Here is a 26,819-nt window from a genome sequence, read left to right on the forward strand (position 1 = left end):
AACGTGTTTCTTCAAAGTGCTGATGCTCTGTGACCTAGCTGGGTAGGACCCTTGTCATCCATGTGCGGTCAGAGAGAAAAGCAGCAAGACATTTCTCGGGGGTTCTGCAAGATGACACTCAGAATTCCACAGGAGGCTTCAGGCCACATGTTTCTTTACAGCAGATGAAAACAAATGTGACGGATATGGATATGACCTTGTGCATATTATAAGTATTATGTGTCCATTAATTAATAGATGCTATTGGAAGACCACATAGAAAACCAGAAGCCCTGTAGGGGGAACCTTAGGCAGGAGCCTGAAGGTGAGAAAGAGGGATTTCCTGGTGCCATGAAGTGATTCCTCCAAATTCACACTATCCAGACCTCCAGCAGTTCCTGACTTCGTGCCAGTCTGAAACAGCCTTCAAGGATATCGCCCAAAGGAGGCCCCAGGGCCCAGATGAAGCAGGTTTGGAAGGGAGGAGCTAGGAACCTGCAATAAGCCAGGTACTTATGCAGAACTTTTATATAGACTGTGTCACTTACTCTTCAAAACCTCCCTTAAAAAAAAGTCAGTGCTATTATCCCATATTATGCACGAGAACACTGAGGCTCGGAGGATACGCGTCCCCGGCTGTAACACCACAAGTTAACAAGATAAAAGCCAGCGCACATCTGTCTTACTTCATCACGCTGGGACCAAAGCAATCCGCATTTTCAGGATATTTAAATGAGCGAATGTTTTCATTGCTGTGAGAGTTCTGTTAAAAAAAAAAAAAAAATGTGTGCAATAGATCTGTTCTCTTGGAAGCCTCGTTAGCAGCTGCTCTTGGCTGGGGCCCTTTATGGTCACTGTGCTTCCCAGCAGTGTTTTTGCTCTTGCCAACCAGCGGCCCCAGCAAAGCCGCACTCAGCTATTAATAGAACCGTGGTCACTGTCTCTTCGGATGTCTCCTTTCAGAAAAAGAAAGAGTCTGCTGAAAACCCCTTGACAAACCGAAACTTGTACCAGCGCCTTTGTCTTTTTCCTGCCTTCCACCTCCTTGTCGGTTGTGTCTATTAGGTGGTGCAGTGGTACCGCAGTTGAAGGGCTGACATTTAATCGCTTAACCCTTCGTGATCATGGGCTTCTTAGCAAAATGAGTCCTTGGGCCCAGGCACAGAGCACAGAAGCAGACCTTCACGTTCTACCCCAGCCCCCTTCCTGCCAACCAGAGAGTTGGTGTTACGGGAGCATCCACGGAAACCTAGCCATCTGTGATCAGGTATACAGAAGAAGGATGCTTTCAGCGTGTGCTTCTGTTCTTCCTGCCCCTCTCCCCCTCATACCCTCACTCACGCCAAGAGGCCAGGCAGCTAAAGTCATTTCAAGCCTTCCTATTCGGTATCTGTTCCCGAAGCTGGGCCTGGCGAGACTGAAGGAAGCATAATTGACCCTGAGCTTCCTCCTCCAAAGACCCCTGTGCTTGGGGCCTGTCCACAGCTTCTCCGCCGCCACCATCCAGCTCATCCCCTGGAGTGAGTCACTCTTGGTCCCTGGGCCGGCCTTTCGTTTCCTCCTTTCAGGACACAAGCCAGGGAGAGAATGAAGGGGAAGGAGACCGGCCCTGGCCCCTGCTGGCTCTCCCCTCAGGCCAGCCACTGGTGAGGCCACAGTTGCAAGAACCCAGTGATTCCAAAGCAAAATCCAAGCGTGAAAGTCTGTGTCTGGCATCCGTGATGATCTGGAAAAGGAAACTGTTTGGAAACTGTCTCTGTGGCTCCTCACGGCTCTACTGGATGTGCTTCTCCGCCGCGAGTCAGGACACCCTTTCCTAGTTTCTGTTGGGCGTTAATCAAACCTCCCTGGTGAGAGAGCGGACTTGCCCACCAGTGCCCCGAATAGGTGTGCAGGCAAGAGGGACAGAGAACACGCCGGAGTTCCCTTGCCTTCTGCCTATGTTTCCCCAGCAGAGAGCTGGCACAGCACCCAGCACTCTGCTCTGCCCTCTCCCTGCACCAGGAAGCCCAGCTTCACCTCTTCAGGCATTCAGGGAGATCTGTGCCCTCTGACTGCCTGTGGCCACCTCCAGTCCAGATCACCACAAAACTATCATCATAATAAAATTAAGAATTTCCATTGGTTGGGGGGGATACTCACAGTGAACCTGCTCTAGGGCAGGTGTTATCACTCAGTCCAGTGGGTCCCAAACACATCTGCACTTTGGAGTCGCCTGGGGGCTATAAGAAATTACGGATGCCCGTGTCTTACCCAGAAATTATGATTTTTTAAATTAATTTTTATTGGAGTATAATTGATTTACAATGTTGTGTTAGTTTCAGGTATACAGCAAAGTGAATCAGTTATACATATACGTATATCTACTCTTTTTTAGATTCTTTTCCCACATAGGCCATTACAGGGTATCGAGTAGTGTTTCCTGTGCTATACAGTAGGTCCTTATTAGTTATCTATTTATATATAGTAGTGTGTATATATCAATCCCAATCTCCCAGTTTATCCCTCCCCGCCTTACCCCCGGTAACCATAAGTTTGTTTTCTATGTTTGTGACTCTATTTCTGTTTTGTAAATAAGTTCATTTGTGCCATTTTTTTAGATTCCACATATAAGTGATATCATATGATATTTGTCTTTCTCTGTCTGACTTCACTCAGTATGACAATCTCTAGGTCCATCCATGTCACTGCCAATGGTGTTATTTTGTTCTTTTTATGGCTGAGTAATATTCCATTGTATATAAGTACCACATCCTCTTTATCCATTCATCTGTCGATGGACACTTAGGCTGCTTCCACGTCCTGGCTATTGTAAATAGTGTTGCAATGAACATTGGGGAGCATGGATCTTTTCAAATTATGGTTTTCTCCGGATCTATGCCCAGGAGTGGGATTGCTGGATCATATGGCCACTCTAGTTTTTTAAGGAACCTCCATACTGTTCTCCATAGTGGCTGTCCCAGTTTACATTCCCACCAACAGTGTAGGAGGGTTCCCTTTTCTCCACACCCTCTCCAGCATTTATTGTTTGTAGATTTTTTGATGGTGGCCATTCTGACCAGTGTGAGGTGATACCTCACTGTGGTTTCGATGTGCATTAAAAATGATGATTTAATTGGCCTGGAGTGTGGCCGAGGCTTTGGAATTTAATAACCCCCCAAATGATTCTAACGTGCAAATTTGGAAACCCCTGCCTTAACCTTAGAGCCCTCTGAGATGGAATAAAAACCACCCCCTGCAGATGAAGAACCTGAGATTAAGCAAACCTGAGTGGCTCACCCAGGCTCACCGCAGCCTTAAGGAGAGAGCCAGCCTCTGTAGCCAGGCTGTCGTCTGCCTCCTTGCTTCTCAGAGTGTGGTCCGCAGACCAGCAGCATCACCGGGGAGCCTGTCTTAAATGCAAATGCTGGAACCACACATGTCCAGACCTACTGATCAGAAACTCTGCGGTGGGGCCCAGCACTTGCCACAGGCCTCCAGGATCGTCTGATGCCTGCTGAAGCTTGAGAACCACTGCGACAGAGACATCAAGGTGCCCCGAAGGTCACAGTAACGTGCAGCCAGCCTGGGGAGCTAGATGTGGCCACCCCCTGGCGCCCCCTGCACCTGGAAGGCGCTTTCTGCCGCCACCGCCAGGGGGCGCCCAGCTGCACCCGGGAGGTTGGGGGATGGCAGAGCCGGCGGGAGGGCCCGGCAGGGTCAAGATCCCTGGGAACCGAGCTGGCCCAAGGGAACTGGAAGAACAGTACCCAAGAGAAGCTCTAAGCCTTTGGTACATTGCAGAGGCTTTTGGTTTCCCTGACTCCCAGGCATTGAAGCCTCCACACCCGTAGTTATTGAAACTTTGGGGATGGGGAGGGTAAAGACTCTAAAAGAGAAGAATAGGTGACTATACACTATGTCCTACAGCAATCGCATTCTAATAAGGCACTTTTATTAGACAAGGTATACCCAGTTAACGTAGGTTAACTTCGTAATTTTTGGAGAAATACACAGATTTTTGACTTATGTGTTCATTCCATTGAGAAACGTTTAATTTTTCTTTTTTTTTTTTTCTTTTTGGCCGCGTGGTATGCGGGATCTTAGTTCCCCAACCAGGGATGGAACCCCGTGCCCCCTGCAGTGGAAGCGCGGAATCCTAACCACTGGACCGCCAGGGAATTCCTGAGAATTGTTTAATTTTAAAAGTGCATGTATATACTCTATTCGTAGTTTTGTATCTATCCACAACCCTCTGCTTGCATGATTGAAGTCACAAAAAGGTAAAAGCAAGTCCCCTAAAATAGAGGAGACTTTGGTACGTGCCATATAAGCATCTCTGTTAATTACCATTGTGAAAGTAATTAGACATTCTGTGAGTGAAATTAGGGTTGTTATCAAATTAGACATCACAAATATGCATGATCTGCTCAGACTCACTTTACATCTCGGAAAAGAACTGGAGAAGTTACAGATCTCTGTTATTCTGGAATATTTTAGATCTGGCACAGGTATCCATGATATAAATCTTCGAAATATGGATAAGTCAAAATATTTATAAATGATTATCCTTTATAAAGTCACAGATAATGTTCCCATGAGGGGAAAAAAAAAGATTCCCTAAGGAAGCTGAAAATTTAATGAGGGCAGGGACCATCTTTTTTTTTCTTTTTTTATAAATTTATTTATTTATTTTTGGCTGTGTTGGGTCTTCGTTTCTGTGCGAGGGCTTTCTCTAGTTGCAGCGAGCGGGGGCCACTCTTCATCGCAGTGCGTGGGCCTCTCACTATCGCGGCCTCTCTTGTTGCGGAGCACAGGCTCCAGACGCGCAGGCTCAGTAGTTGTGGCTCACGAGCCCAGTTGCTCTGCGGCACGTGGGATCTTCCCGGACCAGGGCTCGAACCCGTGTCCCCTGCATTGGTAGTCAGATTCTTAACCACTGCACCACCAGGGAAGCCCCCAAGGGACCATCTTTGTCTTGTGCTGCACTATATCTCCAATTCCTGATGTTTCTGGCTTACATCTCCCCAAGTAAAGGTGATAAGGCTTATCTAGAACGGCACTGAATTGGCTGCCAGAAAGTTTCATGAGGAAGCAGCTAAGGTAACAACCAGCCTGCACCACACCGGAAACACGGGTGTACCAAGGTGTTCGGCGTTCTGGGAAAGGCCACCCCAGTCCATATTTCTTTTTGTAAATTTTCCCAACCTGGGATTGTCCTTCCTACGATGATCCTATGCTTGTCTCCATGAAATTCAGTTTTACATGTACCTATTGCATATTTTCGGTGTATGGGACACAGACCGGATTTGCTGGGTGTGCAGAAATTGAAAGCCCTTTGCATGCTGGCAGGTAATAAGCAGGTATAACGCGGTGTCAGAAGGGTGTCATACGAGCAGAACCGGCACATCTTATCAGAGCACCAACAGAGAGCATCCATGGAGAACAGACTCTGAAGGGGTGTGGCATTTGAGGTATTCTTTGAAGAATGGATAAAATGTTCAGCTAGATAAAATATCTGAGTGGGAGGAGAGCATCCTGAACAGAAGGAATGGCATGTGTAGGAGGCTGGACCATGAGGTCTGCTTGGGGATCAGGCCAACCGCTTGTCTCTGAACATAAAATATATGTGGTTAGAAAGCAGAGTAGTGAAAAAAAAAAAAAAAGGATGAAGATGCTAGTTGTGTCCAAATACAAAAAAGATCTTTACCTGCCAGGCCAAAGTTAATTTCTACTTAATTTCATGGGCAGTGGTTGGAAATGGAAGTTTACTGAGCAGAGCAAGTCAGTGCCATTGGGACCGCACTTGGAAGGGTTTTTGCAGCTACTAGTATGGAGGGGATGCAGGAAGTTACCAGAGCCTGAAGATGGTGGCGGAGGGAATAAAAATTTGGAAAACATATTTGAGAGAGATTTCAAAAGCTTCTTAGACTTGGCAGTTGGTTGGGTTTTGGAGAAGGATTGCCAGGTTTTGTGCCTGGGTGACTGAGGAAATCTTAAGAGTCATTAACATAGGGAGTTCACCGGGTTTTGTGTATTGAATTTACTTATACTAAAATGAATCTGTAATTCTAACTTGGGGAAAACACATAGCTACTACCTTCTTCAGGAAAAACAAAAAACAAACTCTAATCGTTACTTTGGGCTCTGATTTCCTGCTCAGTCCTCCTCAAAAATGTTCGATCAGTTCCTGAAACTTGAAGAAATTTAAAGTTCAGAGGAGCTAAAATACTGCAAGCTAACTTTTATAGTTTATTTTTCCAGGCCATTCCTGAGTAGAGATAGACAGGAAATGAATGGTTACTGTAACTGAGATGTTTGTAGTATAAATACAATTTGTTAACTTTAGACCATTTTCCTAGGTTTTATTCCTCCCATAACTCAAATTGTGTTTTATTCTGGGGAGAGAAGAAAATATATAGGTGATCTGAAAAAATAAAGTTAAGCTGTACTTCTGATTTTGTGTGCAAATTGTATCCTATAAATTGTACTGTGACCCGTCATTTGGAGAACTCCAAAAAAAAAAAAAACCCTAAATCTTCATTTCCTTTGTGTTTTCTAAAGGTCAAATGCTGCAAATACTGGCCAGATGACACAGAGATCTACAAAGACATTAAAGTCACCCTAATAGAAACAGAGCTACTGGCAGAATATGTGATAAGAACATTTGCTGTTGAAAAGGTAAGTTTTCACACTGCTTTGAAAAGCTTTGGTCAGACATTAGTGATATCAGCCTCATTAAGTTATCTGGGATAATTCATACGTGGTCACACCTGAATGCAGGTAGGCTCTATCCAGTGATTTCTCAAGATTGCATCTTGCCCTGTGATTCTGTAATAGCTCAGTTCCGTCTTTGAAGCAAATCATTCCCATTTCATGAAAATGTGTGTTTTGCAACTAAACCAAAAGATACACCTGGCTGTCTACTTCCTTTTTCTTTTTAACCTGATTGATATTGTTCAGCTCATCTCTCTGTCCTTGTTCAGAGGCAGTTCAATAAATGTCCTTCATGCTATATGTCCATGTGGGTTTCCCAGTGTTGAGTTCGTATCGGTGTGGAGACACAGGTCCTAACTCGTCCTGGATCCCCTCCACCTCCTTGAGGCTTTTCCAGCTTATGGTTTAATATGGACTGATGGATTTTCCAGGTGGAAGCTTCTACCTGGAAACACACATAAGTAGACCTGGGATGCTCTTGCATGAACCAGCGCTTCCATCCATTCACTCCCATGCTGGTTTCAGCCCTCAGGCCCTGCAGGCGTGGGGTCCTGAATGCTGTGCTCTGTCCCACGGCCTCATCCCACATGCATGGATGGGACTGCTGCTCTGTGCCTTCTCCACAGGGCGTAACGGGGAATCTCCTTACTCCCCCTCTTTCTGCTGACATAGGGAGGGGCCGGAAGCGAAGCAAACTGCAGTCCATCCAGAGAAGTGTCACAGGTAGGCTGTGGGGGGTAGTGGAGGTGACGTGGCTGACAAACGCTCTGCCTTGCTGTCCTCACCTTGCCTTCGAAGAAGGGGACCCACGGTTTGGTCTCTGAGGTCCCCCGGCTTCTGTCCACGGCTGAGCCATACACCGGATGTGGCGATGCCGGCATGAACTTACCAGTGGCGGGTGCCCTTGCAGGCGCCGGGTTGTAAGTGGACCAGGGCGGTTGGCTTCCAGCCCACCCCCCTACTTCTCACTGCATCTCGATGCACTTTCTGGATTAACAAGACCAGTTTTGGGAAATGAGGAAACTGCAGCGTTTGCTTACTGGCTCATTTACCCTGATTTTTTCAACTACCTCTCCTGGTTTTCAAATCCCTATTTGTCATACAATCACAAGGCTGAAGAAACTTTCATTTATTTTAATCTGTTTCTCAAACTATTTAGCTTTTTTTTTTTTTCCCCTCAGCCTGTCTTTTTTAATAAGCAGGCAGGAGGCTTAGAGACTTCAAACAACGTGGAGTTCTGGCTGACTCAATTCTTCAAGTTCTGAACCTCACACTTTGATGTCGGGTTTTTCCCTTCTTAGGCAGGATTGGGGGGGAAAAAATATGGAGGATTTTTGTATGGCTCTTGGCAAGAGCGCTCATGAATAACTGCATTGAAACAGATAGTGATAAAAGACCCAGAATATTTTCTTCTTTAAAACAAAAAAAAAGCATCCAAAAGCTGTCACTTAAACATAGAGTTCTTTGAACAATAGTCAGCTCTCTAATAAGCTGAAAATGCATCTCTGTGGCTAAAGGAAGGATTTGTTTGTCTTTTTAGCCTTTTTTTAACCTCTTAGTGTTCTCGGCTACATCCCCAGCTGCACAGAAATGTTCCTGAAATACCCAGTTATTTAGTCCTCAGACGAGCAGCAAAGAGGTGGTGGGAGGAAGGAAAGCATGAGGAGCTTGTTAGAGCGTTTGGGGAAATCAAAATGACATGTTGCCGAATTTTCTAACGGGGCAATTGGAATCTCTAAGGAAAACAAATCATTAGTACGGCTGTGGAGCACTTCTTGTAGGTTTTAAACGTCCTCATTAGAAAGGAAACTTAAAAAAAAAATAAAACAGCCAAGTGAAGTGTATACTTTGAGAGTCCTCCAATGCGGATTCTATTTTGAGAGTATTCGCATCAGAGGACCTAAAGGTGAAAAATGAGTTTGGGCTCCATCCTGAAAACAAGCAGGCAGGTTTGTAGCCTGAAACTGGTCAGTTCCTGTTTTGCATGGGGCGGTCATCCTTCCTTTCCCCTGTAGCTGGTGACTCCAAAAGCTGAACAGCTTTTAAATAACAAAGTGCCCATCGTGGCAGGAGGAAGACAGCTGAAAGGTTTCTATGGATCTAGGCTGTCTGGTGACTCTACCCCTGCCGCAGCTGGCAGAAAGGAAGCTGGCGATGGACACCAAGTTCTCTCCGCCTAGGAGGTGCCTGGGGCTCAGAGAGGCAGGGATATGGTCCTGAATCTGCAAGACAGAGCATGTGCCTAGGGATTCATCCATCCACACATATTTATCAAGCGCCCGCTCTGGGCTAAGCACTACTGTTTGTCGTGGGGGGGGGGGGTCTTCCTTCCCAGCTATTACAAGGAAAAGGAAATGCATACCTCGCTTTTACTGGGCTGGCCAGAAAGTTCGTTCGGGTTCGTCCCGTAAGATGTTACGGGAAATCCCGAACGAACGTTTTGGCCAACCCAACATATAGCATTAATACTTATTATATTACGTATAATATGATACTCATTTATTTAGCATTAAATCTTGTTAATGAAAAATGAACAAAAGATATACATGATATCAAGTTGGGAAATATTTTGGACTGTGATCACTGATCACATCTATGATTTCCCCCCTATATTACAAAACAGTGAAAGAGGAAACTGCCGTGTCCATGAACAAGAGTGAGAGGTGACTCAGAAGCCAGTTCCGTTGCTCATCTTGTCAGCAGTGAACACAGTAGAGGGTGGAGGTTTATTTGGGGAAAAGGTTTGCTGCATCCCAGACACCGACATTTACCCTGCTGAGAAAACGAGTCTTAGATCAGTTGGGCGCCCAGCCCGTGTTGGATGGAGTTCGGGTTCTGGGGATGCTGGCTCTGAAATCTAGCAAAGCTAGAAAGGGAAGTGCTCAAAAAATTAAAATTAAAAACAACAGTGTACGGGAGACATAAATGCCCTTTTGTCCTCTTTGGAATGAATGAATCTTTATTATAGGCTTTCCCACTCCCTGGGACCACCCCTGCCCTGCCCTGTCGTCCTGTGTAAAGCCAGGGGAGCTCTCGGGTTTAGAGGCACACCATGTGTCTTCTGATGGAAGCGTTAGCCAAATGTTACCATGGTTTCAGTGAGAGAAAGTGTGGGCTCCCACCACCCAGTAATCTTGCTCTGGGGTCACAGAGCGTATTTAGCAGATGACAGTGTTCACTTTCCTTTGTGACTCCCTGACGGCTTAATTCCTTAATGCTTCAACCCCACTGAAGAATAGCATGATTTTCAAAGAGAAATAAAGCTTCGGCACTTGTGGGTTATTAAACCAAGACAAATGAATGCCCTGATGGCAAACAAGTCTTAATTTTAAAACCTATCATTGTTTGCCTCTTCTAGTCTTTCAAAGCACATAAAAATTCCGAATTTCTTCCTGGCTACCTCTGCGTGAACAGCGGCTACTGGTGAAAGTGACAGGGTTCCTGGGTGTTTAATGTTAAGATAATAAAACCAAGCCCAGGGCCAGTGGAGAGATGGTGTCCAGGAAACAGTGCTGGAAAGAGAGAAGGGGGAAAGTCAAGTCTGATCTCAGGTTACCTCCAGCCTTGATTCTGGAAGTAATTGTTGTTTTCAAAGTAGACTCCTGGGCTTCCCTGGTGGCGCAGTGGTTGAGAGTCCGCCTGCCGATGCAGGGGACACGGGTTCGTGCCCCGGTCCGGGAAGATCCCACATGATGCGGAGCAGCTGGGCCCGTGAGCCATGGCCGCTGAGCCTGCGCATCCGGAGCCTGTGCTCCGCAACGGGAGAGGCCACAACAGTGAGAGGCCCGCATACCGCAAAAAAAAAAAAAAAGTAGACTCCTGTTTTAAAACACAGTCTTAATACATAGGCTCATAGTTAGAAAAAGAAAAAAAAAAGATGGATATAAATCAACTTAGTTATTCTCAAAACAAGAGTAAATGTTAAAAAAAACTAAAAACACTTGAAGTCTCTTTCCTTGTGCCTTCCCTTCGGTTCTATGGCGGACCATCCTCTCTCTTCAGGTTACTGGTCTAACATAGAATTCCAGCAAAAATACCTCTGGATTTCCATGGTTTATAATCTCGACATGCCCGTTTCCCACAGGCTGACCGCTGAAGGCAGGAGACACCATCTCCATGTCTCTGCAGCCCCAGCCCCTGGAGTCAGGCCTGAAGCATTGCGTTTGCATCTGATTGTTGGTGATCAGATGAATGGATGGATTAAATGTTTACCCCAATTAAAGAGAGAAACCTAACAAACTCGAGTTGCCAGTGAAAAGTGGTTCTCTGTGCTGTCCGGTTGGAAAGTGGTCCTTCTTCCAGTGGCCTTTCTGCACATCCTCAGCGTATGCACAGCCCGAGTGCCTGGTGCAAACAGCACCAGAACACGGAAGAGCTCACCAGGGGTCTGCATCTCAGCAGCTGGTCTTGAGTGCACAGATACCCCTTAGTTCCTTCCCGTCCCCGTTCTGTGCGTCTGTGGGCTCGCTCCTCACACCGTAGGATCTAAGTGACACACAGACTGTTAACAGAGCCTGCGTTAACAGGTTTAGAAAGAAGGCTCAAGGAATCCCAGCGACACACCCGTTTGCTGCCATTGCACCTGTTAATTAGCGTTTTCCCCAAACATCCCCTCCCCTTTCACCCCCACGAACATCTTCCTCCCTGTGAGGAGGCTTTCAAAGCGCCTGTTGCACCTAAGAATGACCCTCTTCCCAGCAGCTCACTTTCCCAGCCCCGGGGCTCCCTGACTGCTTAGGGGTCCTTGGCGCCCTCCTGGCCCCTCACCGTTTGTTCTCCTTTGTTCTCTTCCTGCGCTGTGCTGACTGAACCCTGGCAGCGAGGTGTTCATGAAATACGCGAGATCAGACAGTTTCACTTCACGGGCTGGCCGGACCACGGCGTCCCCTACCACGCCACCGGGCTGCTAGGATTCGTCCGGCAGGTGAAATCCAAGAGCCCGCCCAACGCAGGCCCGTTGGTGGTGCACTGCAGGTGAGGGGGGCCCGAGGCTCCAAAAGGAAGCATGGGGAGCAGTGGGTGCAGGTCTCCTTGGGGTGATGGAAGCGTTTGGAAACTCGATGGATGCGAAGGCGCCAGGTGCCACTGAGTTGTGCACTTTACAATGGTCATTGCGTGTTATGTGAGTTTCACCGCAATAAAAATCTAAGCAGAAGCAGGAGCACAGAAGTCCTTTCTCCTCCACTGACTGAGCCCTCTCTCTGTGCAGCGCCGGTGCAGGGAGGACCGGCTGTTTCATTGTCATTGACATCATGCTGGACATGGCCGAGAGAGAAGGGGTGGTGGACATCTACAACTGCGTCCGGGAGCTGCGGTCTCGGAGGGTGAACATGGTGCAGACCGAGGTACAGCAGCTCCCGACCGCCCGCCTGCCCTCCCTCGGGCTCTGACCCCGGTGCCCGCCCTGCACCTCACCTCCCAGGGCAAGGGGAGAGAAGAGCCAGCAGTTCTGTCTTCAGAACCCCCAGGAGAAAAAGTGAAGCACCTGGCCATCCTTCTTTCCCTCCCTCCCTCCTTCTTTCCTTTTCTTTTTCCTTCATAAACACACAGAAAAGGCCAGGAGTCTCCCAGGTAACAGAATCTGAGCCTAACTTTCCCCTTACTTCTGTGTCCAGGGTCCAGTCGAGGCTCTACGTTTAAGCATTTGGGGATTCAATACCATTTCTTTTTACTGTGTCTTTTAAACTAGCTGGTAACCAGAGCGAGACCACTCCTGAGAATAGCCAGGCATTTGCCAAGTAACCTTTAAGGGTAATCTCTGTGCATTTCGTTCTCTTCCTACTGTCCTTAAAAATTCCGTCCAGTGGCCTGGTATCATGGGAATTCGCCCATTTTCTGGAAGTGCTCTATACCGACTAGTACTTCTATAAGTTAGAACTCAAGGTGTATCAGGAATTTAAGTATTTGAGAAAAAGTATTCCATCCTGCTCCTAGGAAATTTACATTTTTACTACTATTTGATCCTTTTAAGTAGGCATTACACCCACCACCTGGAAAATGATTCATGAAGTAGAATAAGACTCCCTTACATTTAGGTTGTGCATTAAAGTTTACAAAAGCCACTGGGAAACCTAATTTCATTTTTTAACTAACAGAGAAGAATAACAGAAACTGTAAATGCTGCTTCCATGGTCTTTTTTCTTTAGAACAGAGTTTTTGTTTTAAAGATAATAATGATCATAATGTATTTTCAGTGTACTTAACAGTTGATCAAATGTCACCACATCCCCTTTTTCTCACTCAATCCATTTCTGAGGTGTTGTTTAATAGGACTGGGCTGTTTTCGAGAATTAAGAATTCAAGTTATTTATAGAAATTAAAGTAAAAAGTAATGGGCCTCTTTTGCATTTCATGTAATTGGAGAGCAATAATAAATATGCTAACACTTTACGAATTAACTGTAGGGAAAGCCAGGGCCAATTCAGAATTAGAGGGTTGGTTTTTAAACTGTAGGCTTATACGTACACACGAGAGCTCTTCCCTGGACACATAAGGACTTTCGTAATCATCGCATTAATTAATGTTTCAAAGTAAGTAGCTCTAAGTGCTCAGAACTGTTGATTTTTCATAGTGATGTCAAGTTTCCCTGGACCTTCTCTGCACTATTAATTTGGTTAGCACATTCCTCTTTTCATTATATGTAGGTAAGATTCTGCTATTTCCTCATCTGAAATACTGAGTTCCAAACTCGTGGGATCAGAATTGCAGAGACAGTGTAGCTCCAGTCACTCCCACATGACAGTGCTTGCTCTGGGACTTATCAGTGTCTGAGTGGTTTTCATCGATCTGTTTACGGCTTCTGCATTGAGCCCCTGTTTATCTCTTCCTCCCGCTCTACTGTACGCCGCACATGGCCAGTCACCAATGTGCCCGCCGTCCGTCCCGTTAGGGAACAGGATTACTGGTCCTGGAATAAGCCCCTCCTAGCGGTCAGGTCCTCTCCCCTGCTTTCTCTCTGGTAGGAGGGCGTCGTCTGTGATGGGTGGACCATTGTTCTGTTTTCCTGTCTGTGTGGGGCTGCGTTCCCTCCTTCTCTAGTTCTTTCTGGTTACCTTGGTTTCTCTACTACTAACGAGTCCCGTCTGCTTCGCCAGGAGCAGTACGTGTTCATCCACGATGCCATCCTGGAAGCCTGTCTTTGTGGGGACACCTCGGTCCCTGCTTCCCAAGTCAGGTCTCTCTATTATGACATGAACAAGCTGGATCCACAGACAAATTCAAGCCAGATTAAAGAGGAATTCCGGGTAAGTCATGCTAAAGGGACAGGTGGCCGGCTGTGACCTTGCTCCTTAAGAAGGACCTCAGAGTGGGCTCCTGAACCCATGAGCCAGCACAGGGTTTCTTAGCCTCGGCACTGTTGACACTGGGGACTCGATCATCCGTTGCCATGGGGGGTGTTCAGCAGCACCCCTGGCCCCTACCCACTGGATGCCAAGAGGCCTCCACCACGCCGTTCTGACAACCAGATCACGTGCAGACATTGCCAGCGTCCCTGCGTTGAGAACCACTGGTCTAGCAGAGCCAGGCCCCCCCTTAGCTGGCAGACACCACACTGTCCCACAGTGTAACACAGGTGCAGCCGGACCAAGCAATGTACATTCAGGGTGCTTGCCGGGCAAGAGTTCTTCGTGCAGTTCCTCATATTCACGTTGGGTCTAAATGCACCTGACTCGGCCGATCTCCACCAGCCTCTTACCCCCAAGCGCCCAGATGTCCAGCCCTAGTCGGACTCGACGGCACGTAATCCTGCACACCCACGGTGGTCCTTATGTCTGATGGGCACTGTCTGTGGACCAAGTGCAAGGAGCGTAAAGAGAAATAAAAATCCAACTGTGTCAGTGGGGTTCGGGGAGGAGGGGGACATCAGCTGCAGGAAACGTGGGTCTCCCGGGGTCTGAGACGGGTTCTCTTCCCAAGTGTGTGTCCTCTGTCCTCTAGACCTTGAACATGGTGACACCGACCCTGCGCGTGGAGGACTGCAGCATCGCGCTTCTGCCCCGGAACCACGAGAAGAACCGCTGCATGGACATCCTGCCCCCCGACCGCTGCCTGCCTTTCCTCATCACCCTCGATGGCGAGAGCAGCAACTACATCAACGCCGCCCTCATGGACGTGAGCCCCCTCACCCCCTAGGCAGGGTGTGGGGGGGTGGTCCTCCAGGGACAGTGCCTGTGTTATCTCCTGACTCCTCTGCCCTTGTTTTTTTTTTAAGATGTAAACTGTATTTGCAACAAAGTGCATTTCAGATTCCGTATCTGTTTCTGTGTGAGGACCAATGTTCTTAGTCTCTCTGAGAGCCCCAGTCCAGGCGATTGATAAATGAAAGATGTCTCGGTTACTCTCTGAGCTTCAATTTTTAACCTCCTGGCCGGAGAGCAAGAGACAGCTATTAAGTCACGAAAGCAGCGAAGTGGGATAATATGGTTTTTGCAGCATTATTTTAGTTGCCATTCCTCCTCATTTGGGCGGTAATTAACATGGGGGAAAAATTGCCTGTCAGCACAGATAGTACACAACTCATTACTTCCTGTCTGTCTGTTTACTTCTAACTGAATGAACATTTGCCGTTCAATTGATGGGCAAAGTGAACGGGTATTTTCAGTGCTAATATGGAAATTTTAATTCTATTGGTGTGATATCAGTAAAAGCGCATTTAAACTTGTTTGAAGCTCTGCAGAGCTGTAAAAAGCATGTGTGTCCTTTGATGGCAGGAATAAGTAACACCATCACACATTTAAATGACAAGCAAACAGATTTTAGGAAAAACAGAACTATTTTAATTATGCATATTTTAAAGTAAAGTTAAATTTTCTCCATTAAAATAGTTATGGATAGGGCCAACCTTGCCTTTCTACCAGAAATACCAAAAAAATTATGAAATACCGATTAAGTTTTCTTAGTATCAAAGTGAGATTATTTTATCATTATTATTCTGCAGATGAGTCTATATTTGGTCTGTTTTGGCATTGACAATGGTGATAGAATTCAACAGTTGTTAAATACATTCAGTGTTTTATGTCACAAACTCCCATGTGTACAAAATAACTTAGCTTCCTCCTGTTACATTTTCCTGGGTATATTTGGATCTTTCTTGTTTGTGTTTGCAGAGCTATAAACAGCCCTCGGCTTTTATAGTCACCCAGCATCCTTTGCCAAACACAGTGAAAGACTTCTGGAGGCTGGTCCTGGATTATCACTGCACGTCTGTAGTTATGCTGAATGATGTGGATCCGGCCCAGGTGAGACTCGAGATTTATGGCCATCAGGGCCCGTGCCCGGGGTCAAATCTGTGTTTGCTTTGTTTGCACATGGAGAAGTTCAGTCCCCCGTTGGCAGGTCACAAACGCCAGGCAAGGACGGAGAACCGGAGATGCTAAAAACCCGTGTTAAAAACCAGACAGGATTAGGGGTGGGCGCAGAAAATAGTCTGAAACCAAAAGAGATGGTGGGAGTGACAGGGCGAGACAGGGTCAGAAATAGGGACCAGATGGGCTTCCCTGGTGGCGCGGTGGTTAAGAATCCACCTGCCAATGCAGGGGACGTGGGTTTGTACCCTGGTCCGGGAAGATCCCACGTGCCGCGGAGCAACTAAGCCCGTGTGCCACAACTACAGAACCTGTGCTCTAGAGCCCACGAGCCACAACTACTGAGCCCATGAGCCACAACTACTGAAGCCTGCGTGTCTAGAGCCCGTGCTCCACGACAAGAGAAGCCACCGCAATGAGAAGCCTGTGCACCTCAACGAAGAGTAGCCCCTGCTCACTGCAACTAGAGAAAGCCAGTGCACAGCAATGAAGACCCAACGCAGCCAAAAATAAATAAAATAAATTAATTTTTTTTAGAAAAAGGAAAAGAAATAATGACCAGAGGGAGATACAAGGTAACGGGCAGAGTCAGAGCTGAACTGGAGCCTGAAGGTCGCAGAGCAAGCAGACCAGGACTGTGAAGAAAGGCCGTCAGCCTCTGACACAGTCCCAGATCCCGTCTTGGAGCGTCTGTGCGCCTCCTGGCGTGGCCCACTTGGAGCCCTCAGGTGGCGGTCGTCATGGAGGGGGTGGCAGTGCAGGCCGACAAGCCGTTCTAAGGGACAGCAATTACTTTGTCAACTCTTTGGTAACGATATTAAAAAGAAATAAAACTGGGACGTGAAGATAAGAAAAAGTCAGAATGATCAATGGGGCTTTTTCATAGCTCTTCTTCTTAAACATAAAAAGGCAGAGAACTGGGTGGTGGTGACTCAGTGTGAGTAATGGAGTGAGAAGCATTTTTTTAAGGGACTTGTCAGGACAGCGTGAGCACAGGGGCCCTGGGAGCTGGATGTATTGCCTTAGGGCCCGGCTATTCCAATCGAGGGCTGACCTGCTGTGACGGAGGCCCTTGTTAAGTAGTTTGAACTTGGCGTGTTGTAAGAATAAACTTGCTCTGGAACCGAATTAATTTTCTATCTCATGGACACAAATCCCTTAAAAAAAAAAAAGTCTGAAGTATTGCAGCATCCAAACTGGACGAGATTTTTCCTTCCTAAAATCCATTTGATTGTCATCAATCTGCCATGTATTCCATGGACCTTCACTTCAATTCTGTAATGTTTTTGTTTTGGTTTGGTTTGGTTTTGTTTTTGCGGTACGCGGGCCTCTCACCGTTGTGGCCTCTCCCGTTGCGGAGCACAGACTCCGGACGCACAGGCTCAGCGGCCATGGCTCACGGGCCCAGCCGCTCCGCAGCATGTGGGATCTTCCCGGACCGGGGCACGAACCCGTGTCCCCTGCATCGGCAGGCGGACTCTCAACCATCGCACCACCAGGGAAGCCCCTGTAATGTTTTTAATTATGTTTGAGGCACTACGTTATCTTGTTATGGCTCTAGCCTGAAGACTAGTTAATGAAATAATAATGATAGTCCTTGCCCTCATCTAGTCCTTTTTACTTAAGAACCTTAAATATTTTAGGAGTCTTCCCCAGTGATTCTTCTCCGAAGGATAGATGGCAACCATTGATAAAGGCAAGCAGACACCACAGCTGGGGGGACTTCAAAGACACAACCAGAAGTAGGACCAAGGATCCTGATTTTCTAACTCACAATGCCATGGGTTAAATTTCACTCATTCAAGAGTCCTTAGTCATAGACAGAGGATAAGCGACGGTTCCCTCTTCAGAATCGTTGTTTTTTCCCTAATGTGAATCATGAAATGTAGTGATATGCTATTTTTTTATCATTAGTGAACCAGACATCAGTGATTTTCACGTGTTCTTTTTGAATGACAGTGTTTGAATTCTAAAGCTGCATTCTAACCCCAAACTGTCTGGACTCACACCTGGCAGGAGAGACAGAGAAGCCCCAGTTCCATTCAGCAGACAGAGCCAGTGTTGAGAGTCAGAGAAAACACGCTCCTGGGATTCAGCCTTTTAGAGAACACTGAACGGAGCATTTGAACCGAAAGTCTTTGCAATTGCACAAGAATAGCCCTCAACTACTTTAAGTATTTATAGGTCTGGTTCATGGACATGTTATGCACTGTTTAAGCCATTTTCCACACAGTTTCCTTGGGCAGAATGCAGAATGCCATGTGCCAGGAGCCAAGCACCAGCCCGGGCCGTTCCTGTTTCTCTGGTGTAAGTGACAAGCTTTAGATCAGGGCCTGAAGTGAGAGAGCGAACAGAGAGCAAAGCTGGCTCAGTCAGGAGAAAATGGGCAGAACGGTCCAAATGTGCGTGTTCGAGCTTTTATGACCAGCTCAGCTTCCCATCATACACCTGTTAATTTTAACAGTGGGTACCCTTGGATATCAAAAAGAAGATAAAACTTCAGCAGGCTATCTTTTGATAAGGCAATTTTATAACGTCACCAGGAAGCACTGGTGAAGAAGGAAAAATTTCGTGGAAGTATTATTATTTTTTTTTTTTTTTGCGGTATGCGGGCCTCTCACTGTTGTGGCCTCTCCCGTTGCGGAGCACAGGCTCAGCGGCCATGGCTCACGGGCGCAGCCGCTCTGCGGCATGTGGGATCTTCCCGGACTGGGGCACGAACCCGTGTCCCCTGCATCGGCAGGCGGACTCTCAACCACTGCGCCACCAGGGAAGCCCGAAAGCATTATTTTTAAATAATAAATGTAATTTCTAAAATACTGTAGACTTAGCTAATGTAAAAAGGACACTTAGTTACTCTACTTTCATTCTTGATCATGAAATCCAAACCTTTAACTTCTGTAATAGAGGGAGGGAGATGGCTTCCGTTGACCCCCTGAAAACTATCTTACAATCTTGGATGTAAATCAACTGTTGTAACTTTTGATGATGAGATTTCAGATCCTTTGGAAAATAAAAGTCATCAGCAAAAGGAATTTCAAGCAGTAGGTTCTCCCTTCGTGGTACATCATTCTGCTTAAAATGAGATGTTCTTCATCTGCTCTTGGCCCAAAAAGAAACAGATCGTAGAATAATGAAGTAGTTCCCTCTTGCCCCTCCCCCCAGCCACTTGTCCCTCAGGTAAATCAGAAAGAAAAACGTTAAATGCTGCTCCCAAAACATCACTGCATACCAAGTCCCCAAAGAAGTTTCACTGCAGACTTTAAATGCCTTAATTAAGGTCTTCAGGCTTTCGAAAAGCTTTGGGAGGACAGATCAAGGGGGTTTCTCACCTATCTCCAAGTTCAGTGTTTCTGTGGGCAGCAGTAACTGAAAGTCCCTCCCTCATCGGCCACCCTGCCCAGCACCCCGCCCTCCACCCTCATGTCACGTGCGTCACATTCTTGCAAAAGTCCTAGTTTCCCAGTATCACCAATACCTGGAGTTTGAGACTCTAGGAAATTGTGTCTTTAATTAAAGCCACCTCCAGGTAAAAACAGCAGAGCAGTTACTCTAATTACACCAGGTTTCCTAGATATGAGCTGGGAGGGTTTGGACTAGAGCATGAAAATGCAACCCAACACTGTTATCAGTATCTTGTCACAAAACAGCCCTGTTCTTAAAATTGACTACAAACTGCAAGGCAAGCCCAGATGGGAGGATGGAGATTTGGGTGTTAACAGGTATGTCTTCATCTCAAGTGTCTTAGGTCTTATAGTGGCAACTCGTGGCATCTCCCCAGGGCCTGAGAAGAGTTCCTTTCAGCAGCAAAAGGGATCTTACAGCATGTGTTCAACAGCACCCACATGACCTCCTTGGGAAGCAGAATTCCTCGTGGCTTAAAGATGCTTTCAGAGAAAATGGAGAAAAAAGTACTAGACAGACAGGTGGATTTAAGGGCTCAGTCAACAAGAAAGTCCTGAAGTCGACTTGCTGGAAGGAAAAGAGAGAAAAGAAAGGAAAGGAAGTGAATCGAGGGTGTTTGGTCCTGCTGCCGGTAGTGACCGCATCCAAACTGTGAGCAGTAAATGTGTTTTTATCATTAATGTCGCGTCTCTGTGTTCTGAACTCAGTTGTGTCCGCAGTACTGGCCAGAGAATGGAGTCCACAGACACGGCCCCATCCAGGTGGAATTTGTTTCTGCTGACCTGGAAGAAGACATCATCAGCAGGATATTCCGAATTTACAACGCAGCCCGAGTAAGATCCGCAGCCACCATGGCTGGTGTTGTGGTTTCATGATTTTCTCATTCATTGAATAGGTAGAGTGTCTGTGTCAGTCACTATTCTGGGAGCTTGGAGTCCCTTCAAGGAGTTTGTGAACTCACTAACTTTATGGAGCTTATGTTCTAAAGGGAGAAGACAGACAGGAGAGGATAAAGACAACGCGTATCCTACTAGATTTGTTAGCAAGCGGTGGGTGCTGTAGGAAAGATAAGTGGGGAGGCAGAAGGTGCTAGGGCCTGGACCAGAGGGAGGGCAGATGTGCCATGCGAGCAAAGGCCCGACTGGAGTGAAGGGGCAGCCATGTGCTCTCGTGCAGGCAGCTTTGCAGGCAGAAGTGACAGTCGGTGCAAAGGCCCTGAGGTGGGGCCTTGTCTGGTGAGTTCCCGGAACAGTAAGGAGGCTGATGTGGCTGCAGCCCAGGAAGCGAGGGTGGGAGTAGCTGCTAGGGCCAAAGTCCGAGGGGTCGAGGGGACAGAGATCACGTAGGACCTTGCAGGCCGCTGCCAGGACTGGGGCTTTTGCAGTGAAGGAAAGAAGAAGCCATTACAGGGTTTTGAGTAGAAGAGTCACGAGCTATAACCTGCCGTTTGAAAGGCGCACTCTGGCTTCTGTGTTGAGAACAGACAGTAAGAGAGACGCATCAGGAGGCTGTTACAATAATCCAGGCGAGAAGGGACAAAGCAGGACGGAGCGGCAGCAGGGGGAGGGGTGGGAGGTGCAGACACTGATGTATTTTGACGGCAGAGCCGGTCGGATTGGCCGATAGTTTGGATCCCAGGGAGTCGAGGTGGTTCTCAGGACTTGCGTCCTGAGAGCTGGATGGAGCAGACATTAACCAGGTTAGGAAAGGCTGTGCGGGTAACGGGATTGTTAGGGGTGGGGGAACGCATGGACAGAGGGTCCGTTCAGGGGGGAAACATACTGGATTCAAGACGACTGTTAGATGCCTACGTGGGAATATCAATAGGCCCTCGAGTCTGTGAGGGTGCAATTCAGGAGAGAGGTCTGAACTAGAGACACAAATTGAGGACTTAGTGGAAGATTTAAAGCCATGAGACTGAATGAAACCATCGAGAGAGAGAAGAGAAAGGGACTGGGGAACTGAGCATGGGGCCTCCATCAGCAAGAGGTCTGGGAGGAAGGGGGCCAGGGCGGAGAGGAGAGAGCAGTGAAGGGGGAGGAACAGCCAGGAGGGGAAGGGGAGAGTGAGATCCCCTGTGTCAGGTGCTGCCGACAGCCACAGAGGATTTAGCCTGAGAGGTTTAGCCATGGCCAGGTTACTTCCTGAATCCTGCAATTCCATTTAATTATGATGAAAGATTAATTAACTATTGATATCTTAGCAAGAGTCACACCAAGAAGCAGAACCATATTCTACTCCCAGGAAACAGGGTGTAATCTGTGTCTCCCTGAGATCACAAACAGTGCCGGTCATAACTTATCCTTTACCTTTAATTTACCTGTAATTAAAGTCAAGCCTTTTTACCACTTGCTGCCCACTGTGGTCAGTGCTCAGGTTTGCGCTATTTTTCACAAAACTGTGTGAGCAAAGGCCCAACCAGAGTGAGGGGACCCTTTTGCAAAGCAATAGCATTCTGCGTGCTTTTATTTGTCTGGCCTGTCATTGGAAACACATGGATTTTTTTTTAACACCTTTATTGGAGTATAATTGCTTTTCAGTGTTGTGTGTTTCTGATGTATAACAAAGTTAATCAGCTATATATATATGTATATCCCCATATCCCCTCCCTCTTGCATCTCCCTCCCACCCTCCCTATCCCACCTCTCTAGGTGGTCGCAAAGCACTGAGCTGACTTCCCTTTGCTATGCAGCAGCTTCCCACTAGCTATCTATTTTACGTTTGGTAGTGTATATACGTCAATGCTACTCTCTCATTCGTCCCAGCTTACCCTTCCCCCTCCCCATGTCCTCAAGTCCATTCTCTACGTCTGCATCTTTGTTCCTGTCCTGCCCTTAGGTTCATCAGAACCTTTTTTTTTTTTTTTTTAGATTCCATATATATGCGTTAACATACGGTATTTGTTTTTCTCTTTCTGACTTACTTCACTCTGTATGACAGACTCTAGGTCCATCCACCTCACTACAAATAACTCAATTTCGTTTCTTTTTATGGCTGAGTAATATTCCATTGTATATATGTGCCACATTTTCTTTATCCATTCATCTGTCGAAGGACACTTAGGTTGATTCCATGTCCTGCCTGTTGTAAATAGTGCTGCAATGAACATTGTGGTACATGACTCTTTTTAAATTATGGTTTTCTCAGGGTATATGCCCAGTAGTGGGATTGCTAGGTCATATGGTAGTTCTATTTTTAGTTTTTTAAGGAACTCCATACTGTTCTCCATAGTGACTCTATCAATTTACATTCCCACCAACAGTGCAAGAGGGTTCTCTTTTCTCCACACCCTCTCCAGCATTTATCGTTTGTAGATTTTTTGATGATGGCCATTCTGACTGGTGTGAGGTGATGCCTCATTGTGGTTTTGATTTGCATTTCTCTAATGATTAGTGATATTGAGCATCTTTTCATGCGTTTGTTGGCAATCTGTATATCTTCCTTGGAGAAATGTCTGTTTAGGTCTTCTGCCCATTTTTGGATTGCATTGTTTGTTTTTTGATATTGAGTTGCTTGTATATTTTAGAGATTAATCCTTGGTCAGTTTCTTCATTTGCAAATATTTTCTCCCATTCTGAGGGTTGTCTTTTGGTCTTTTTTATGGTTTCCTTTGCTGTACAAAAGCTTTGAAGTTTCATTAGGTCCCATTTGTTTATTTTTGTTTTTCTTTCCATTTCTCTAGGAGGTGGGTCAAAAAGGATCTTGCTGTGATTTATGTCATAGAGTGTTCTGCCTATGTTTTCCTCTAAGAGTTTTATAGTGTCTTGCCTTACATTTAGGTCTTTAATCCATTTTGAGTTCATTTTTGTGTAGAGTGTTAGGAAGTGTTCTAATTTCATTCTTTTACATGTATCTGTCCAGTTTTCCCAGCACCACTTATTGAAGAGGCTGTCCTTTCTCCACTGTACATTCCTGCCTCCTTTATCAAAGATAAGGTGACCATATGTGCGTGGGTTTATCTCTGGGCTTTCTATCCTGTTCCATTGATCTATCTTTCTGTTTATGTGCCAGTACCATACTGTCTGGATTACTGTAGCTTTTTAGTATAGTCTGAAGTCAGGGAGCCTGATTCCTCCAGCTCTGTTTTTCTTTCTCAAGATTGCTTTGGCTGTTCAGGGTCTTTTGTGTTTCCATACAAATTGTGAAATTTTTTGTTCTAGTTCTGTGAAAAATGCCATTGGTAGTTTGATAGGGATTTCATTGCATCTGTAGATTGCTTTGGGTAGTAGAGTCATTTTCACAATGTTGATTCTTCCAATCCAAGAACATGGTATATCTCTCCATCTGTTGGTATCATCTTTAATTTCTTTCATTAGTGTCTTATAGTTTTCTGCATACAGGTCTTTTGTCTCCTTAGGTAGGTTTAGTCCTAGGTATTTTATTCTTTTTGTTGCAGTGGTAAATGGGAGTGTTTCCTTAATTTTTCTTTCAGATTTTTCGTTGTTAGTGTATAGGAATGCAAGAGATTTCTGTGCATTAATTTTGTATCCTGCTATTCTACCAAATTCATTCATTAGCTCTAATAGTTTTCTGGTAGCATCTTTAGGATTCTCTATGTATAGTATCATGTCATCTGCAAACAGTGACAGCTTTACTTCTTTTCCGATTTGGATTCTTTTTATTACTTTTTTCTTCTCTGATCACTGTGGCTAAAACTTCCAAAACTATGTTGAATAATAGTGGTGAGAGTGAGCAACCTTGTCTTGTTCCTGATCTTAGAGGAAATGGTTTCAGTTTTTCACCATTGAGAACGATGTTGGCTGTGGGTTTGTCATATATGGCCTTTATTATGTTGAGGTAGGTTCCCTGTATGCCTACTTTCTGGAGAGTTTTTAGCATCACATGGTTTTTTATAATGGCTGCAGATTGAAACTCGTAACTCTTTGGGCCAGTAGACGTTTCCTTCATTATTTACAGGCAGGCCCCTCCTTCCCTCGTGCCCACAGGGATGAGTAGGTGGGATCAACCCACTGGAGTTCAGCCCCGGGACTAATGCCTGCTTTCTCTCCACTCCCCGCTTGTTGCCCGACTCTCTGCAGCCCCAGGACGGGTACCGGATGGTGCAGCAGTTCCAGTTCCTGGGCTGGCCCATGTACAGGGACACGCCTGTGTCCAAGCGCTCCTTCTTGAAGCTCATCCGCCAGGTGGACAAGTGGCAGGAGGAATACAATGGTGGGGAAGGCCGCACGGTTGTGCACTGCCTGTAAGTGCTCAGATCCACTGGGCTGACGCCCTGCTTCACTGCCTCTCATTTCACTATAAATGGAGAAGAAATAAGCAGGTCTGAGTGAAAGCTCACCAGTCCGCTCATTAAGTGTTTGGTTTGCTTTGCAGAAAACAAGACCATGCACGTTTTACATTTGGATGGGGTGTCACTGCTATAAACTGAGCCCTGACCTTGTGGCTGGGAGCCAACCCTCCCCCTCAGAAAAACAATACCTGGGTGGGTTCAGTGAGCTCCTACCAGCTCTTGAGAGCCCATTGTTAAGCTATGGGGAATTTTCTGAGCTGGTTGTTAAACTGTTGGTAACTTGAAATCATCGGTGGTGGGGGTATTTACATCATGGATGTCAGCAAAGGCCACAATCCGGGCACCCTCCCTGACATGGAAAAGCTGGTTTACCAGCTCACTAGTTGGTAATTCTATTGGATTTCATGTCAGAGGTTTCAAAGGAACCGTCTCCTTCTTCTTTGTGGTTTTTAAGAGAGTTTTGTTTTGTCTCATTTTGTTTGCCTGGGGATATATATATATTGGGAAGATTTGCTTACAGCCAGTGTCTCCAAACTGGTCTCCCGGCTGGCAGTTTTAGCAGGTGCTAAAACGGGAGAACTTGGCTACAGAATGATGGTTTCCGACCTTGGCTACACATTTGGGGAGCTTTAAAAAAAAAAAAACACTACGCCCAGACCACAGCAAAACCACCTAAATCAAAATCTCTGGGGGTGCGAGGACCTGGATTGTTTCAGAGTGCCCCCAAGGTTGAGAGCCACTGGCTCGAGTCTCCGTGCTTTTCAAAGCACTTTCACCTGCATTTTCTCGTAGGTGATGGTAGCAGCTAATCAGCCAGTTGGAGCTGGCTTAATGGAGCCGGCGATTAGAAAGCCCTGCAGGCAGGGCAGATGGGTAGAGAATTTGTGGAAACTGAGAGTATTAAGCTGATGTCTCTTTTCGGTGGAGTGTCATTAGAAGCGCACAGTGAGATCTCTCCCGAACTGAAAGGAAGATAAAACTCTACTCCGGGCAGACCGACCCTTGTGAAATCAACAGGCGAAGCTAAGGGCTGGGTTACCGTCCACTCGGTGCTGTATCTCCCGCAATGCAGCCCCCGTACCCCAAACCCCACCCCCACCCCGGGGTCTGGGAGCCTCCCTGGGAGCCCCTTTCGGCACCGAACGTGGCAGTGTCTCATCCTGCAGGAAACTGCTGTGCCCTCGGAAAGAATCGTATGAACTGACTCATCCCTGCCCTCCGTCAGAGGCCCCACCCCCAAAACCTTGCCTTCCTTCTCAGGGACCCAGTTCATTAAAAACATCTCCACGGAGAAAATGTCCAAAAGGATCGATTAACAGCTCACGTCCCCTTTTTTATTTCTCTACGCCCAGATATAACTTCTGATCAGAATATAAACAGAGGGTCACCTGTGTGAGTTCATACAAGCCCAGCAAGGAAAACTGACATTTTGGTTAGAGTTTGTATTCGATCCCTTAGGTTTCTTGGAGATACTAAAAATAGTTTGTAGTTACCGATTTCTGCGTCTGGACTCCACCAGCGTCTGGACTAGGAATGCCACGCTTCCTAGTAGCTTCCTAACAAGGGCCAGTGCTGTAACCCAAAGGGCTACATCCCAAGAGGGGAGCTGAGGCACAGGACAGGCCTGAGGGGAAGACACAAAGACCCCTTGAATCACTGCACTTCATAGCCATGCTCTCCCAAGGCACAGCTGCGACCCCGAGCTAAACCATTACATCACCACCCCACGTGGTGGCTAAGACAGCGGGCCGTTCTTTAACTCCAGTGGACGTGGTGGGCACCTGCTGCTTCTGCCCTCCGACCAGCCCAGCCCCCACCCCCCTGGACTTTTCTTTGGAACCACCGTCCCCACCAAAAGTCCCTGCTGTTCCTGTGGGGCTGCCTCGTCCTCTCTCAGCATTACGGTGGGCATGAGACCCAGGCCTGCTGAGGATGCTGATCGTTGTTGAGATTTAAAAATCTTAATCTAAGGTTTTTTACTTGTGGGAACATGCCAGGAAGGGATGCTTTGACCCCCAAAGGCAACCTGCTTTCCATCTCTAAGGAGAGATCTTCGTATTCGGCAAAGCGCAGCGCCACCTACTGGCATTGGGCAGAGCGTCCCTGCCCGAGACGCCCTCCAGGGCTGTGAATTAGATGGTTCCTTGAGCCGCATTATGGCTCGCACTAAGCAAACGGGATTC

At 46.7% G+C, this 26,819-nt stretch overlaps 1 protein-coding gene across 2 annotated transcripts in view; it reads left to right on the plus strand.

Moving 5' to 3' along the window:
• PTPRM (protein tyrosine phosphatase receptor type M) overlaps positions 1-26,819 on the plus strand; it is a 753,685-nt gene that overhangs the window by 713,066 nt on the left and 13,800 nt on the right. Inside the window, exons 22-30 of one of the 2 annotated variants that reach the window (XM_060121788.1) lie at positions 6,523-6,639; positions 7,348-7,398; positions 11,495-11,649; positions 11,885-12,020; positions 13,770-13,919; positions 14,614-14,787; positions 15,783-15,914; positions 20,093-20,218; positions 24,425-24,588. In XM_060121788.1, coding sequence (XP_059977771.1) covers positions 6,523-6,639; positions 7,348-7,398; positions 11,495-11,649; positions 11,885-12,020; positions 13,770-13,919; positions 14,614-14,787; positions 15,783-15,914; positions 20,093-20,218; positions 24,425-24,588 — 1,205 coding nt within the window. The remainder of the gene's footprint in view (positions 1-6,522; positions 6,640-7,347; positions 7,399-11,494; positions 11,650-11,884; positions 12,021-13,769; positions 13,920-14,613; positions 14,788-15,782; positions 15,915-20,092; positions 20,219-24,424; positions 24,589-26,819) is intronic. The other variant, XM_060121789.1, reaches the window with a different exon arrangement.

The sequence above is a fragment of the Lagenorhynchus albirostris genome, chromosome 14, assembly GCF_949774975.1.
Source record: "Lagenorhynchus albirostris chromosome 14, mLagAlb1.1, whole genome shotgun sequence".
Lineage (NCBI taxonomy): Eukaryota > Metazoa > Chordata > Mammalia > Artiodactyla > Delphinidae > Lagenorhynchus > Lagenorhynchus albirostris.